This window comes from Oxyura jamaicensis, chromosome 9, assembly GCF_011077185.1.
Source record: "Oxyura jamaicensis isolate SHBP4307 breed ruddy duck chromosome 9, BPBGC_Ojam_1.0, whole genome shotgun sequence".
Taxonomy (NCBI): Eukaryota; Metazoa; Chordata; class Aves; order Anseriformes; family Anatidae; genus Oxyura; species Oxyura jamaicensis.
The window spans coordinates 21,161,236-21,175,512 of record NC_048901.1 but is presented as its reverse complement, the minus strand read 5'-3'; the positions used below and the strand labels follow the sequence as shown (position 1 = coordinate 21,175,512).

General features: G+C 42.6%; 1 protein-coding gene across 2 annotated transcripts; it reads right to left on the bottom strand.

Annotated features, from left to right (window-relative positions):
* Positions 1 to 218: 218 nt before the first annotated feature.
* Positions 219 to 13,323, bottom strand: LRRC31 (leucine rich repeat containing 31). Of its 2 annotated transcripts, XM_035335075.1 has the most exons (10): positions 11,823 to 13,323; positions 10,233 to 10,490; positions 8,842 to 8,991; positions 8,234 to 8,401; positions 5,576 to 5,743; positions 4,537 to 4,704; positions 3,601 to 3,768; positions 2,898 to 3,065; positions 1,771 to 1,938; positions 219 to 573 (listed from the first exon to the last, which is right to left on the bottom strand). In XM_035335075.1, exons 1-10 carry the CDS (start codon positions 11,833 to 11,835, stop codon positions 254 to 256), a joined length of 1,749 nt encoding a protein of 582 aa, XP_035190966.1. In that variant the 5' UTR covers positions 11,836 to 13,323; the 3' UTR covers positions 219 to 253. The 2 variants fall into 2 exon arrangements, with proteins under 2 accessions (XP_035190966.1, XP_035190967.1); XM_035335076.1 differs by lacking the exon at positions 11,823 to 13,323 and having other exon boundaries at positions 10,228 to 10,580.
* Between the last annotated feature and the right edge of the window lie 954 nt (positions 13,324 to 14,277).

Genomic DNA, 14,277 nt, shown 5'->3' with positions numbered 1-14,277 from the left:
GAAGATTAGGCATATATAGTAGTGTCACCATAGCAGCGTAAGAATGGCTCAGAGAATCTGAAAGAATACGTTAATAAATGGAAGGATCTGTGTATGCAGAAGGTTAAATAACTGTTTTATATAATTTGGAACTATTTCAAGAGCTCTCATGAGAAGAGATTATTCAAAACTGGGCAGTTTTCTAAGTCAAAGACACACAATGCTTAGTTCATATGCTGCTTGTGAATGGCTTTCCAGAAACCTTCAACCTCCATCAGCAGTCAAAACGAATGTTTCTCTTGTTGTCTTGATTAAAGCTTTCCAATTGTTGCCGCTGTGATTCTGAAAGGACCCATCTTTGCATCCCCAGCTCTGCCAGTGCAGGCAGCTTTGTCAGTGCTGCTAGCAGCTCACCGAACCATGTCCCACAGTCACGGCAGGACGAAGGGCGAAGGCTGACATCCAGCTCTGAGAGTTCTTTGAATGCTGCTAAGCCGTGACAGAAAACCATCCACCCTTCGTCAGAGATGCTGTTATTATAACTCAGATCCAGCTTCCGTAGTCTGGCGAGATGGCCATCCTGCGTCAGCAACGCTGCAAGAAATGACACACACAAACAAAATCAATACATCCTAGCAATTGCTTTAAAAGCTTATAAGTAAGAAGAGGAGTGTTTTAATACCATATTATTTAGAGCCTTTCTGCAGTCAAACAGCAAGGATCAACTCCTTGGCAACGTACAACATGCCAATCGCTTGCTGTTGTTCTCAGAAGGACTGTTTTATCACAGCTGAAGGTGCGTACAATATTTAAAACACAGACAGTTCCAAAGGAACAGAAGTGTCAGGTTAAAATTGTATGGCAATCTGAACACCTCTGAGTCAGTTGGAGGTTATATGAAGTGCTAATTAAAATAGGTAGGCAGGCTTTACAGGGAGATTTAGAAAGAGAAAAGCAAAACTCTGCAACGCTGCATGATTACAACAGCCACCTCTCACTATGGGAGGGTAATGGACCTAATATACCCTAAAGGGAGCTGGGATCATTAATGTATAATTAGCAAAAGAGCCACCTGTCAAGGGTGATGTTTATAAAGTCAAAAATGTTCAGGCTTTATTCCACCAGCCTTCAGATTACAGGGCCTCAATAGCTATTGCGCAGCTATTGCCATTTTCAGACACTCAAAACTCATGAGCCAGGCCCATAGAATCACAGGGATGGCTTTAAAATAAATATATTTTTTAAAGGATCCTGAAATTTATTCCTTCATTGGGTTCCCATTTTCCAGAGTTTCTTAGCTGCTGAGAAGTAGGTTAAATATTACTATTTTAATTCTCCCACAACAGTTTGACTCTAGAAACATACCTAATGGACTGAGAGCTGGTAGTGCCTGCTTTACTAGCTGTCAGCATGAACATTTCTCATAAATTACTAACCCAAAAAGAGCAATTGAGCAAAATAAAACTCCTCAGTGGCAGCTTTAAACATCTGATATAAAAAACAGACTCAAACCCTACATTTTTTCCAAGTGCTGCAGTTTTGTATTAATACATAAAACTGCAAGGGTGATTCTTTGCATTTTTATCATTTTCAGTTTTTGCACTGTGCATGTAACAGGGCACACAGCTTTCAGCAAAATGAAAACCCTTTCCGGGAAAAATACTGCTGTATTTTCCATCTTTTCATTTGATTTATGCAAAAACGTGCTCAGCACATGGAACAAGTCCCTTCTGAATTGTGGTCTACATGCACTGGGTCCTTGACTGCTAGTAAATACCATGTCATACGTACTTAGAAGTGCCAAATCTTCCGCCACCAAGTTACAGCTGCTCAGTCTTAACACTTGAATCTCTCTTGCAAGCTTTAGTGCTCCCAAAAGCAGCTTTAGGTTGCCACCAACGCACTTATTCCAAGAAAGGTCTAATATCTCCAGTTCAGGAAGGTGAAGGGCAGCCTCAGCTGAAAAGATTAAGACCAGCAACTTCTGCTTACTAAGAGAAAACAACATGGCCTCAATAGACATCTCACCGGCAATTCACCTGCAAATAAGCTCCTAATAGGCTGCCTACTTGTGCTCAGAATGATTTATTTTGTCTTAATAAAAGTCAGACCAACTCCCTCACCCCTCAAAAAGATCCCCCAAACGTACCTCCTATGCTCATTAAACAATGTAACAAGGGTTTTTAAGGACTCCAAAGAGTTTTCTTGCCTTTCTCTTTACATTTACAACCTCATCCCACTGAAGTCTATTTAGTAGAACTGCTCATTTTTACAACATTTTAAATCCATTTAAAACCAGCAATTTTTTACTGTAATTCACCTTGGAAGGTGAAATGCACGGTATCTTTTGACAGCACTGATTTCCATGATGTCATCCTTACATAATTGTAATGATATAAATATCGTGCTCTTCCTGCGGGGACCTCACAGCAGTTTAGCTTGATGCTGCTTCTGCTGAAGGAAGTCGAGTTTTACTATGGGTTTCAATGTGACCAATAAACAGCACAAAATATACCGTAACTGTACAATGCACAGGAACTAACAGATCCCTCTGTTATAAATGTAATGATTGCAGTCTTACAACCAAATTGTAATTCCAGCATAATATAAAACCTTGTTCTGCCTCCTCCTCTTCTGAGGAATCATATACTTAGGCAGTATATGAAAGCTCACTACCAGACAAAGGACTAAAAGGACTTCATCCAAGCAGGTGTAACGGGGGAAGACATACAATGATCTTCCCTTGCAACCAGATCCCAAGAAGCACTGATTTCATCACAAGAGAGACAATTACTTTTCTACTCAGGACACGTAGTATGACGTAACCATTATCTCTGGAGTTCAGCCAACAGAATTAAGATCTTTGTCCCACAACAAGACACACTTTAAAAAAAAAAAAAAAAAAAAAAAATTCTTACCTAGTGATGAAAAGGACTCTTCACCTAAACCACAATTGCTGATGGCCACAGATTTCAACTTTGGTAAAAATCTGAGTCTGCCAAGAAGAGGAGCAGATGAGACTCCTACATTTTTATTAGAAGATAAATTCAGCTCTTGAAGACTGGAGAGTAAAGGTATCACCTGGGCTTTGAAAACAATAAATATTTGTTAGACAGTCACTGATCTAGGACAAATATGTAGTTATAAATTTGAGTGACATCATTACTTGTCTTTATAAATCAATCCAAAAGTCAAGGCCAGGTTTTGACACTCAATGGTATGATGAGTAATGTTTTACTCCATGAACAGCCTTGACATTTTCAGTAGGAATGCTTAAGAAATTAGGTATTACAGTGTATGGAAGGTTGTCAGGACACAGCTTCCTCTTGAAATTTCCCTGGCTGAAATTCCTAGATGGAAAAGTAGCGAATTTAACATTAAATAAGATGGGGGGGTTATTTCCAAAAGTCATCACTGCTAACTGAAACTATATTAATATGATTATTCTATATTGGTTTTAGTGAGTGTACAATAACTTAAAAATAAACACTTCCAGAACTGCCTAGCAAAAACTGTACTGAGACCTGTTAGACTAGGTTGGGCAGAATCTCTTATGCCTTTGAGGTATTTTCAGAAGTCAAAACCATACATTTGTAAAGAATTTCCTTAAAATGTCCTTACACAAAACATTTACATCTTCTTCTGTTACACAGCACTGGTGGAGATCAAGGACTTCAAGATTTTTCAAGTTGGCCAAATGAGCTGCTGCATCTTTGAAGCTACCACCGATCTCTTTGTTACATGATATGTCTAATTTCCTTAGCTCTGCAAGGTGCTGTAAGGCAGCATCTGAAATGGAAAAGGCAGCATGCTGGTCACTGGCTGGTGCAATAGCACAGATCACAGCTTTAGCATTTATTTACTTTAATGTCAAAGTTTGCACCAGCTATTGAAGTCAAAGCTCTTACACTAAGCTTCAACGTATAAACACAGCAGACATAACAATAATACTGCAAAGCTTCCCCATCCATGCAACTCCATTCTTCTCTAAAAGAGCAGGTGAAGGTGAGGCTAATTCATCCCCTAGATCCATTCAGTCCTCAACATTTTGCTGAAATGATGACTGGAAGTGCTAATTGGTGCCAGCTGTTTTGTCTTACGGACAAGACCTCCACTAGGGAGAGCCACAGATAATAAGCCCATCTCATACGGCTTCACTGGACACTCATTAAGTGAAAATGGTAAATTTGGATTCCCCTCTGAGAGCAGGATTAGCTCTTTAAAAGTTAGCTAGCCTGTCTGTGCCCTTGCCTATGTTCTGTCTGGAGAGAGAGGACGCATGTCCAGAGAGTCATTAATCCACCCTAAGATGTGTCTCAGATAAATGGCATGGAAGGTGACTCTCCCCACTGATTTTTTAAGCTTGAGCTCAGGGAAGATAAATGCTACTCCTGCTGAAAGTCTCTGCAGTCTTTTATCAATCCTCAAACAGCAAATAAGCATTGCCCATTAATACTGCCAAACCTTCAGCAAAACCCCACCTCGCTGCCTTTCTTAAATGGGTTTCAGATGTACAGTTTATTCAGAATGAAAGTCTTTCTGAATGTGAAGTCTAACCTAAGCCCTGGAGGCTGTCTTGCTTTAATCCACACATGTGCAAGTTTAACTCTTTGAGGCCTGGCACATTTTTCAGATCCTGAGCAATGACCTTCATGCTGCAGCCAATGTGTTTGTTGATGGAGAGATCTAATACTTCAAGGTTTGGGATCACGTTTAGTATTTCAGCTGGAAAACAAAAACAAAAACTGAATTGGTAATTTTCTGGAATACACAGATGAACCTTAGAAAAAAATAACACCCTGACAAACAGGAAGAGGCAGGCTGGGTTTGCCTATATGTGTGGTTTAGGCTTATTCAGTTTCTGTTCTACCAAAAAATGCAGCAAAACAGGAATTGGATAGGAATCAAGAAAATCACTGAAAAAACTATATGAAAAAAATATGAAAAAATACAAGACGGTAAGAAAAAATACAGGGGAATAAAAGGCGGGAATACAAGGGGAAATAAAAATTTATAATGAAAAGATACAGAACTATATGTTGCATATGAGCCATTTCCTGCACTGGAGATCAGAACAGAGCATGGGGAATTCTTTTTAGGGAGAAAATCTGTTAAAACACGGAATCAGATCAAAAAAACATAAAGGATTAAGCTATGGTAGAAAGAAAGAGGGGAGGAATGGCAACTGAATGCCAGCTCAGCCTAAACTCCTACCCCTCAGTCATTCCTTTCCATCCCACAGCTAACTACTTATTCAGCTGTTTAACTTCAAGTAATCAGTGTTGGAAGTGCTGGTTTACAAGACTTGCTCGGGGTCTCAAAGGATGCAGCAATCGTGGACCACTGGGCCAGCCAGACTGTGGTTTAGATCCAGCTATTCTTCCGCTCAATCCTCCCTCATGTGATTAGGAAGAAAAATATTCTTTGGAAGAAAGTGTGTTAAATATCAATACTGTGTGGTAAATGCTGTTATAATGCTAAGCACGAAATAAATAGCTCTCGACTAATATTGACCTAATTACAGCCATCATCTAACTCAAGTGAATTACGTTTCTGTGAAGTCAGTCATTCAGTCTAGCTATGTAGATACACTTACCAAGGGATTCTCCATCCTTTGCTGTCAGGTTACAATCTGTAATTTTCAGAAGTTTTATCTTGCATCCTTTTGGGAGTTTTTTTGTCAGGAGTGATAGTTTTCCACCTATATTACTGTTCCATGATAAATCCAGTTCTTCAAGCTGAGGAACAATTCCAAATGCCTCTCCTGTAATAGAAGTCCAAGGTGATTCATTCTAAATATCAATTTCAGTGCAAGACAAAAATACGGTCTTTGAATACATAAAAGGGGAAAGTTAGCCATTTAATTCTCAAATTATTATATTTTATATGGTTTGATAGGAAAATCGGTATATGCCACGCTCCTGCAGCAATGTTGTACAAATTCTCACCTTGTCTAAGGAGCAATATAGATCACAAGTTACTGTCATAGCACACGCAGACCTGATATTTATCCAGGTTCCCAAATACTCCTCAGACTGCTTGCCTATCATTGCAGACCTGTGCCACGACCCAGAAAGTCTAGTCTACAGGGAAGCGACAAGTCTGAATTTACCGTCCTGTATAGTTTTTCCTTATTTTATTTGGCAAGCTCCCAGCATCCTCTGTACTGCGTCTCCAGGTCATTTTGGATGGGATGAAAGAAGTCCTCTCATTGCTATTTCTGAAACTTGAAAGGTTTGGTTCTGGCAGGAATTTCCAACTCACTTCATAAGGAATCAAGATAAGCATTGTTTTGACCCAAACTAACTTTCCCAGGATTTCAAGGCAGGCAGCACCAATTTTGACTCTATTCAGAAAAATGAGCCTTTTCCAGACATGACACCAGCCAACTGGAACTGTGTTAGGACTTCTTTGCAATACTAAAATATCCACTGCAAAATCCAAATTCCTAAATTCCTTTGCAGAGGGGAGAGGCAGATGTACATTCTCCTAACCCCATTTCAATTAATCAGACCATATGCAAATGCAATTTCAAAGTGTCATACATAAATCATTGATCTAAAACCTCATCAGCAGCCTAAAAACTGAGAATTATATTTTAATAAGAAGAACATTTCTTGTCTGTATGTTTTCATAACTAATTCCTCACAGAAGTTTCTTGATACAAAAATAATGATTTCTGCTGTTGTAAGTGAACATCCAGGCTTGAGAGAAAAATACATCTTATTTTTTATCTTTTTGTCTTTCATTTATTTTAAGTGATTTCCTCAATCTTGAATACTGAGCAATGCTCTACAGCTGAGAAATGGCTTTCCCTGTGCAGCACAGCCTGTTTCTGTTTGATGTGGGAACTAGCATTCCAGACACATTTTCCACCCAGAAGATAAATAAGGGACGATAACTTCAGGAATGGCTTCCTACCACCTCTTACAGTCACAGCTCAGAGCAATCAGATCGGAGAGGTTGATATTATGGTTATATCTGAGGCATTTATTTCCAAGCAGAATACACAGATTCCACAAACGAATGCATTTCCACAGATGGATAGACAAGGTCAAACAGGCAGTATTGGCCTAAACATGTGTGTTATTTTTAAAATTGCAGGCAGATCAATGCAAACAGACTGTTGTCATTCCACGTCTCAAGGGAATCAAATTTTTTGACTGGAAATTCAAATCCTATGATCAGTTTTGCATCTGTCTCAGCAGAGACCAAGCCAAGGGGGAAGGAAACAGCATGGAAGAAGCAGACAGAATAAATTAGTTGAAAATATAACCAATAAAACTCAAAGGGAAAAGAAAGAATGAGAAAGGGGGCTGAAAAAGAAAGAAATGTTTGAAAAAATCCAATAGAAAATGAAACACAGCTTTTGCCCTCATCAGAAACAGACCAATTTTTTTCACCAGCTTTTGCAAAGATGGATTTTCCCTCCCCAACAGATAGCATGACCCACTTTTGAGCTATTACCATATATGTTGTTTTATTTCTACATATTTGCTGAAAAAAGCTTGGATTTGAATGACAGAAAAAAACAGCCTTTAAACTCAGACCAGTTTTCAGAACTTGCAAAATAAACAGTAGGTTTCTAGAATAACTTAGTTGGTCGAGTTTGCCCTTCTTTCAGATAACTATCACAGACCCACCCCAGTAGTAAACTCCAGGCCCAGAGGTAAGTGACTCAGCATCAGGACCTGAGTGCATAACACCACTGTTAAAACTTTTACATCTCATGCTTTGCAGGGCTGCAGGCACTCCAAGCAAAGAAGTAAGGGAAGAATAAGTTTCTCCAAGACTCACAAAAAACAAGTTAAAAAGCTCTGAGGCAGCACTTCTGGTTTTAAGTCTCCTCCAAAAGACCATCAAATATTTTGTGATGAGCACTGCATCTGTCCTGCAGCATGAAGTCCTAAGCTGACTCTATTATGACTGACAGCTTGTTTCAGTCCTTCTGTCTACCATTAGATATCAAAAGTAGCCAAAAAAATACTAATCCAGATGGAAAACATGCTTTTTCTCCAAATGGGACTGAATTCTGTTCCCTTCTTAATGAGACAGCTTCACAATCTGAGCAATGAACTCGGCAGAGCCACTCAAATGCATGAGGTTACACATAAACCCAACTTCTTTCTAACCTCCCACAGTGGGAGTTTATTTTGTCCAGTGTGGAAGCAGCAGAGGTAGGATATGGTAAGAGACGAGGAGGATTACATTACGCCCCAGCCGTCTGGAAGTAAATGTAAATGCCATCCTGTACCTAAGGAGGTGACATCCTCAGCTGTCAGCCTGCAGTTGTTAAGTCGAAGGACTCGTAACAGGTTCACATGATGGAGCTGCACAGTGAGGGCTTTCAGGGCCCCTCCAACGCAACCATTCCAGGACAGGCTGATCTCCTCCAGCTCTGGGAGAAATGGCAGTAAAGAAGCTGAAGAAAAAATAAAATAAAATAAAATAAAATAAAATAAAATAAAATAAAATAAAATAAAATAAAATAAAAATGCATTCTGTTTGCATGTTATCTACAAACCCTGTGTGTGAATACATCTTAATACAGAGATGCTTTCTTAAACCAATACCGCACTATAACATCATGACATTCTGTATTTTCTTATCAGTAGTTTGAGCATAAGGACATTCTCCTACTTCACAGACTTGCGTGGTTTTAATATTTATATATATTACATAATTAATATAATTCATTAATTAACATTTCTCAGGGAGCTGGGACCACCAGATGGAATGTTAAATAAAGCCAGGCCTGATATAAAAGAAAGGGAAAGGAAAAGAGGAGAGTGAACTACTGAATAGGCAAATAAGAATTAAAGAAATATACGAAGCGTCTAGTTGAGTAAAGTGCATATTTACCCAGCTCTGTTACATCTGCTGCACTTAATGCACAATTGTTTAGATCCAGATTCTTGCTGTTGGGTTCCTTTCCCAGTTTCTGCATGAACTGGTTAAATCTCTGCTCACCAGATGGTGACTCCGCTTCAGAAACGGGATGTGAAGGGCCATCTGAGTAACAAAGAAATAGGGTCCTGGTTAACCCTGCAACTAACCCAACATGTAGAACCTGTCTGTGGCTGCCAGGTGAACACTTTGCAAAATTAACTAAACCTGCCAGTAAACTGGGTTCTATGTTTGATCAATACGGACCAACAACCTGAGCAGTAAGATTGCTGTAGACCAGATCAGTACAAAGCTCCTGATGCACAGTGAGAAAAGAATCTTCCTTGCACATCTCTGTGCTACCTATGCCAGTGGATGTTTGCACCACTAGCTCAAGCACACGAAATTCTTGCAAAACTCAGGGCTGCAGCTATCTGGATGCACAAGTCATACAACCACCTCTGCGTGCCATATTGCTGGAGTACAGTCTGCACTTGGACAGTGAGAACCAAGCGGCCCTGCAGTTGCGTAGTGATCTTCTCCTGCCTTGTAACAGCTTGTGTTCATTTTCATACATTGTCCGCTTAAGGCAGTTCCTGCTTTCCTTACGTTCTTCCCCCGCACAGTTTGTACAGAAAGAAAAATTGCATTTACACTCTTTACTAAATCCTTTAAAAAAATTGTAATTTCATCTAATGTCCATAGCTGGAAAAGAAACAATCAAACAGCCCCAAACTACACAAAATAGTAACCCCACTCACAGTACCTGTCCTCTCCTTGTTTTCCCCACGCTACCCAAAACTCTCAGGACAAAGGATGGGATTTAAAACCTCACCTTCCAGCATCTTTTTAAAAAGACCTTCATTTTTTCTGGTGTGGATGCAAAGAATACTCGTGTGTGCATAAAATGAGACTCCTAACGAACCTCCATTGCCTTCCCCTCCCCCTCACGAGTGCCAAGGGTAAGGGACATCTGCTCTTGTTGTCTTCAGATTGCTTTAGCAGCAGGGTGGACAGAGACCAATCTTAAATACAACAAGCCAAGCTACTGCTCAAAGCTTGGCTTTGAAACCAAATAAGCTCTGCAGCTAATGAGCTGACTCCAGCACTGACCTCTCACATTGGAAATCAAGAGGGAGGTCACCCAAAAGCTTTATCCCTCCTCAGCAACATGGGTCCCACTCCTTGCATGGCACCTATTAAATTAGAGGGCACATCCTTCATAATGTTTCAATCAGAAGCAAATTCTGGCTAAAGAATAAATTATAGGCAGCAAATACAACATTTGGGCTAGCAAGAAAAGCAAATGATTATGAAATTAAAATGTACACACATGCACCTGGATTTCTTTACTGTATCAACATTACCGTTTAAAGAGAGATCTTGCTTCTCACTCTGATCATCAGCACTGCAGTTGTTTTTTTCTGTTTCTTCAGTTTCCCCTCCGTCCTTGCCTTCAGATTTCCCAAAGTCAAAGCCACTGAAGAATTTTTTGATGGCTGAAGGCTGCTCTTTCCTTTTCCCAGAAGAGGATCTCTTCCCTTGGAACTGTTTTATAACAAAGTCAAATGGGGAACTCTTTGGGATGTCCTCTTTATTCTTGGTCTGGCAGCCCTGAGTGTCTCCTTTTGGGGGATGAGCAGACAGAGAAGGAATCGGCTTTAGTAACGTTCACTCTTCCCTACCCTCTTTCACAACAGCAGATGTATTGAGAATTTCCTACCTTCCCCTCCACACTAACATTGGTATCACTGTTTAGTGGACTAGTCTCTGAACTCATTTCCCCTCCTTCCAAAGGACCTGCTGAGGCTCAGCAGCTGCACAGCAGACTCAGTGGTATCTCTCCCTGCTGCCCTGTTAATGCAGACTGCTCCTGAGGCCACTGGGTGCTGAAGGGATAAACCTGCTGCTTCCCCTACGGCCAAATGAAAGATCCCCGGTCTGAGGGAATGCTAAGTAAGCTTGGCACCGGAGCAACCCATGCCAAATGCCAGTCCAGCGGTCAGGAAGGTGACAGGAGGAGGTGTGCAGCAGGGAGTACAAGGACATCTTTGCCCAAACAACGTTAAACTCTCCCAGCTCAGGGTGGAACAAGCTGATGAAGCCCCATTAACCTTACAGCAAAGCTGAGGTGATAGTGCAGAAAACAACCAGATATTGCAGCTCTGAACACTGGGAGCGTGCCAATGCTGGGAAGAAAAAAAACAAGCCCCCCCAGACAACTTGTTTGAAAAAGTTCAGTGCTATAATGACCTCAATTTCAGTGACTCATTGTAAGGTAAATTAAAGTTTAACTTTATAATATTTTTTATATATTATTTCCTTATTTCTGTTTATCCTACACACTGTATCATCGCCTGCTGGCTCTGAGCTGCTTTGTTTTTCTCTAAACGTTAATATAACACTCCTTCTCCAGGTCTAATTCTAGCACTTACCTGCACACGCATGCTTTTAACCGGGCAGTGACTCGTGCAAACCTAGCAGGCCATCACTGACTCTGCTGTGTGAAGCCTGGGTGGGAGGGGGACGTACTGAACCCTGCTGTGTGCCAGTGACTGCAGGGGAAGGACGGGGGTCAGGGCTCGTGAGCAGATCCCCGTGCTCACAGCCCCCGGTACAGAGCTGCACACTGAACCCCTCGCGCCATCCGCTGTCATCCCCAGAGCACACGAACTCAATCACTTCAATAATTGATAAATACAGTGTCACTGGCAGCAGCAGCACACACGTATGCATTTTTTCTCACGCTGGAAGTTAATCTGCTATGATACAAGTGTTCAAGGGCAGAGCACTTACAAAAAACTTATGCGTTGTTTTAAGCTTGCTCTTAATAGCCTATCGCAGCTGTATTTCTCAAATAAAGCACAGACGTTGTACAAAGCAAAGCACAGAGATGTTACCCTGGCTGCTTTTCATGCTGTAGAACAGTATTATTCTAAGTAGACACAAACACATACCTGTTTTTTCCATTGGTACACCTGAGGATTTGTTTCACCTCTTGCAGCACTCTCAGGGCTTGCAGAAGAGAGCCATGACATGCAAACAGAACCTCGCTCCGTTCCCTAACAGGACTTTCCACATACTTTTCTTTCAAGAGTTTCTGTCTTCACCAGCCTGGTAGCAGCAGTTGTGCATGACAGGTCTGCGGGCTCCTTCCTGCTGCCTCTGTTCCCCTTCACGACCTTCTGAAGAAATCAGCCGGCCTCTCCTTGCTGGGGGGACAGCCGAGAAGCCACCTGAACGCCCGGACCATGTCCCAGCTCGGGCCACCGACGGGGGAGAAGCCAGGAAGCGGCAGCACAGCCCTCGATGCTGCACCCCAACCACTGCCTGGCCCTGACAGCTGCTGCTGGAAGGGGCCGAGCCACCTCACCGATCAGGTTGCAGTGCACCTGAAGAAAAGCTCTTTGTTTTCCCACCCCTTTTGTCCATACCGGTCAGAAGGGCTGCGTGCCGTGCCACCGGGCGTTGCACAGCTCTGTAGGAGAAAGGCACCCAGACAGCTCGCTCCTGGCACTGCAGGGCAATGAGACGGGGGGAGAGGTCCTGCTGTGCTGTCCCGTGCAGGCTGCTTGTAGGCAGCAGCATGACACGGCTTTATGGGGTAATCGTGCAACACGTCATATAGATAAACTGCACTATACCATTTTTGTCCATCTACCCTAGAATCTGAGTTCTGTAACAGTAAGTGTTATGTTTTCTAGCTTAAACATGCTCGTGGTCGCTTACCCTGAGTCTGTTTGGCTTCGGTGATTTTTTCTAACCTACGGTGTCTTCACTTATGTAGCCTAAGCCACCCAAATACTTCTCGTCTCCCCTTACGGGGCAGACTCTCCATTTCCTGCTCTCCCGGGTCTCCACCTGTTCCGACACCACTTACACTTCCTTCAATGCCTTGGGCCTTCCTCTGCCGTGTACACACCGGAGACATATGCAAAGTGGAGTGCTTTGGTGGGGAGTGATAACTCTGGTCAATAAACCCAACGGTTCGGGAAAGCAGCCTGAGGACGACTTGACTCAATGTGTCAACGTAGGAATGATTCAGACCCAGCTGAACGAGGCATGGGTGCTGCCAGGAGCCAGCAGGATAAGATTTAAAGAGGAGAAACTTAAAGTGCACAGCAGGAAAATCCTCCTGCCCGTGAGAAGTACTACATGGGGAAACGATTACGGTAGGAAAAGATGCACAAAACACTGCGATGGGCAGTCTTTTCCTGCAGGAGCGGGGGGCACACTTCCATTCCCAGCCAGGAAGGATCTCCAAGTCGGCTGTAGTGTTGGCTGTTCTCTTTCCACTTTCCACGCTGTGCTTGACAAAGGAACGGCCAGGGATGAGACGGAGGCAAGGCAACCCCTGTTTGTGCCCGTGTGCCAGGCTCCACTGGCCTGCGGCGTTTGATGGGAAGCTGGCAGGGGAATATCTGATAAGCTCTGGTCCCTGGGACCAGGGAAATCCTTAAGTGTGTTAAATCCTTAGCCGTCACAGTGGTTAGGCTGGGCTAGCTTCAGTGCTCTGACATCAGTGCGTTAGGTGACACCTTGCCCATTCAGAAGTTCTTTCACCACTTCAGGCTGTTGGACGATAGCAAAAATACCTCCTGGCACCAGGACAGCATCCCTGCAATCTGCTGAGAAGGGACACACAGTTTCGCAGTGACCTAGTTTTCACTTCCTCGAAATCAGATCTTTACCTTTCTCAACATCCTATGCAGGATGAGGGGACAGCAGGGTTACCCCTGAGCACGGCAGGATGACTAGAGCAAGGGCTGAAAACACGAGTGTTACTTTGCAACAGGCAGGTTGTGCCTGGAACATGCAACATACACGACGGCAGTCCCAGCCAGGCCCCTGCTAGCTGGCAGACCAGGCTGTGCCACATCCGTTGTTGTCTCCTCCACGGCGTGCTGCTGAAGAGTTGTCCTGCTCCTGCCCCACGGAGCCGCGCATCTACTTCCCTCAGTCCGTCACGGGCAGGCTCAGCTTTTGCAGTTTAAAAATAATAAGCGCCTTCCCCTTTGTATCCAGCGACATGGTTTGTGACCATCTGCCAAGTGCCCAGTGTCACATTTGTTTATAGCTGTACCTCCCTCTGGGTAGACCTGGGGCAAAGATAGGAACAGAACCGATTTTGGAACAAAACAGTTAAAGTTGCATCCCACACAGCATCCACTGGTGAGAGATTAATGTGGATTTTTGTACTTTGCCTCATTGTGACTCCTTAATCCGGCATATATTCCAAAGAAATAATGCCATTAGAGGATTAGTGCCACAAGTTCATTTGAAAAAAAGGATTTGCAAACACTGAAATCCTATATTCTATGTACTTAATCACTGAGTATCATTTTGGGGATTTCCTCTCCCTTTAGTAGTGTGTCTTTCAATGCAGCTCAAGCAAGGTAGCAACTCTGTTTT

What these genes read in the sequence shown, in the direction of transcription:
- LRRC31 (XM_035335075.1), bottom strand. An exon ending in AGCAGATGTAACAGAGCTGG is followed by an intron (nt 8,402 to 8,841) that starts GTAAATATGCAC and finishes TTTTTTCTTCAG; the next exon opens with CTTCTTTACTGCCATTTCTC. An exon ending in AGACAGCCTCCAGGGCTTAG is followed by an intron (nt 3,769 to 4,536) that starts GTTAGACTTCAC and finishes TTTCCATTTCAG; the next exon opens with ATGCTGCCTTACAGCACCTT.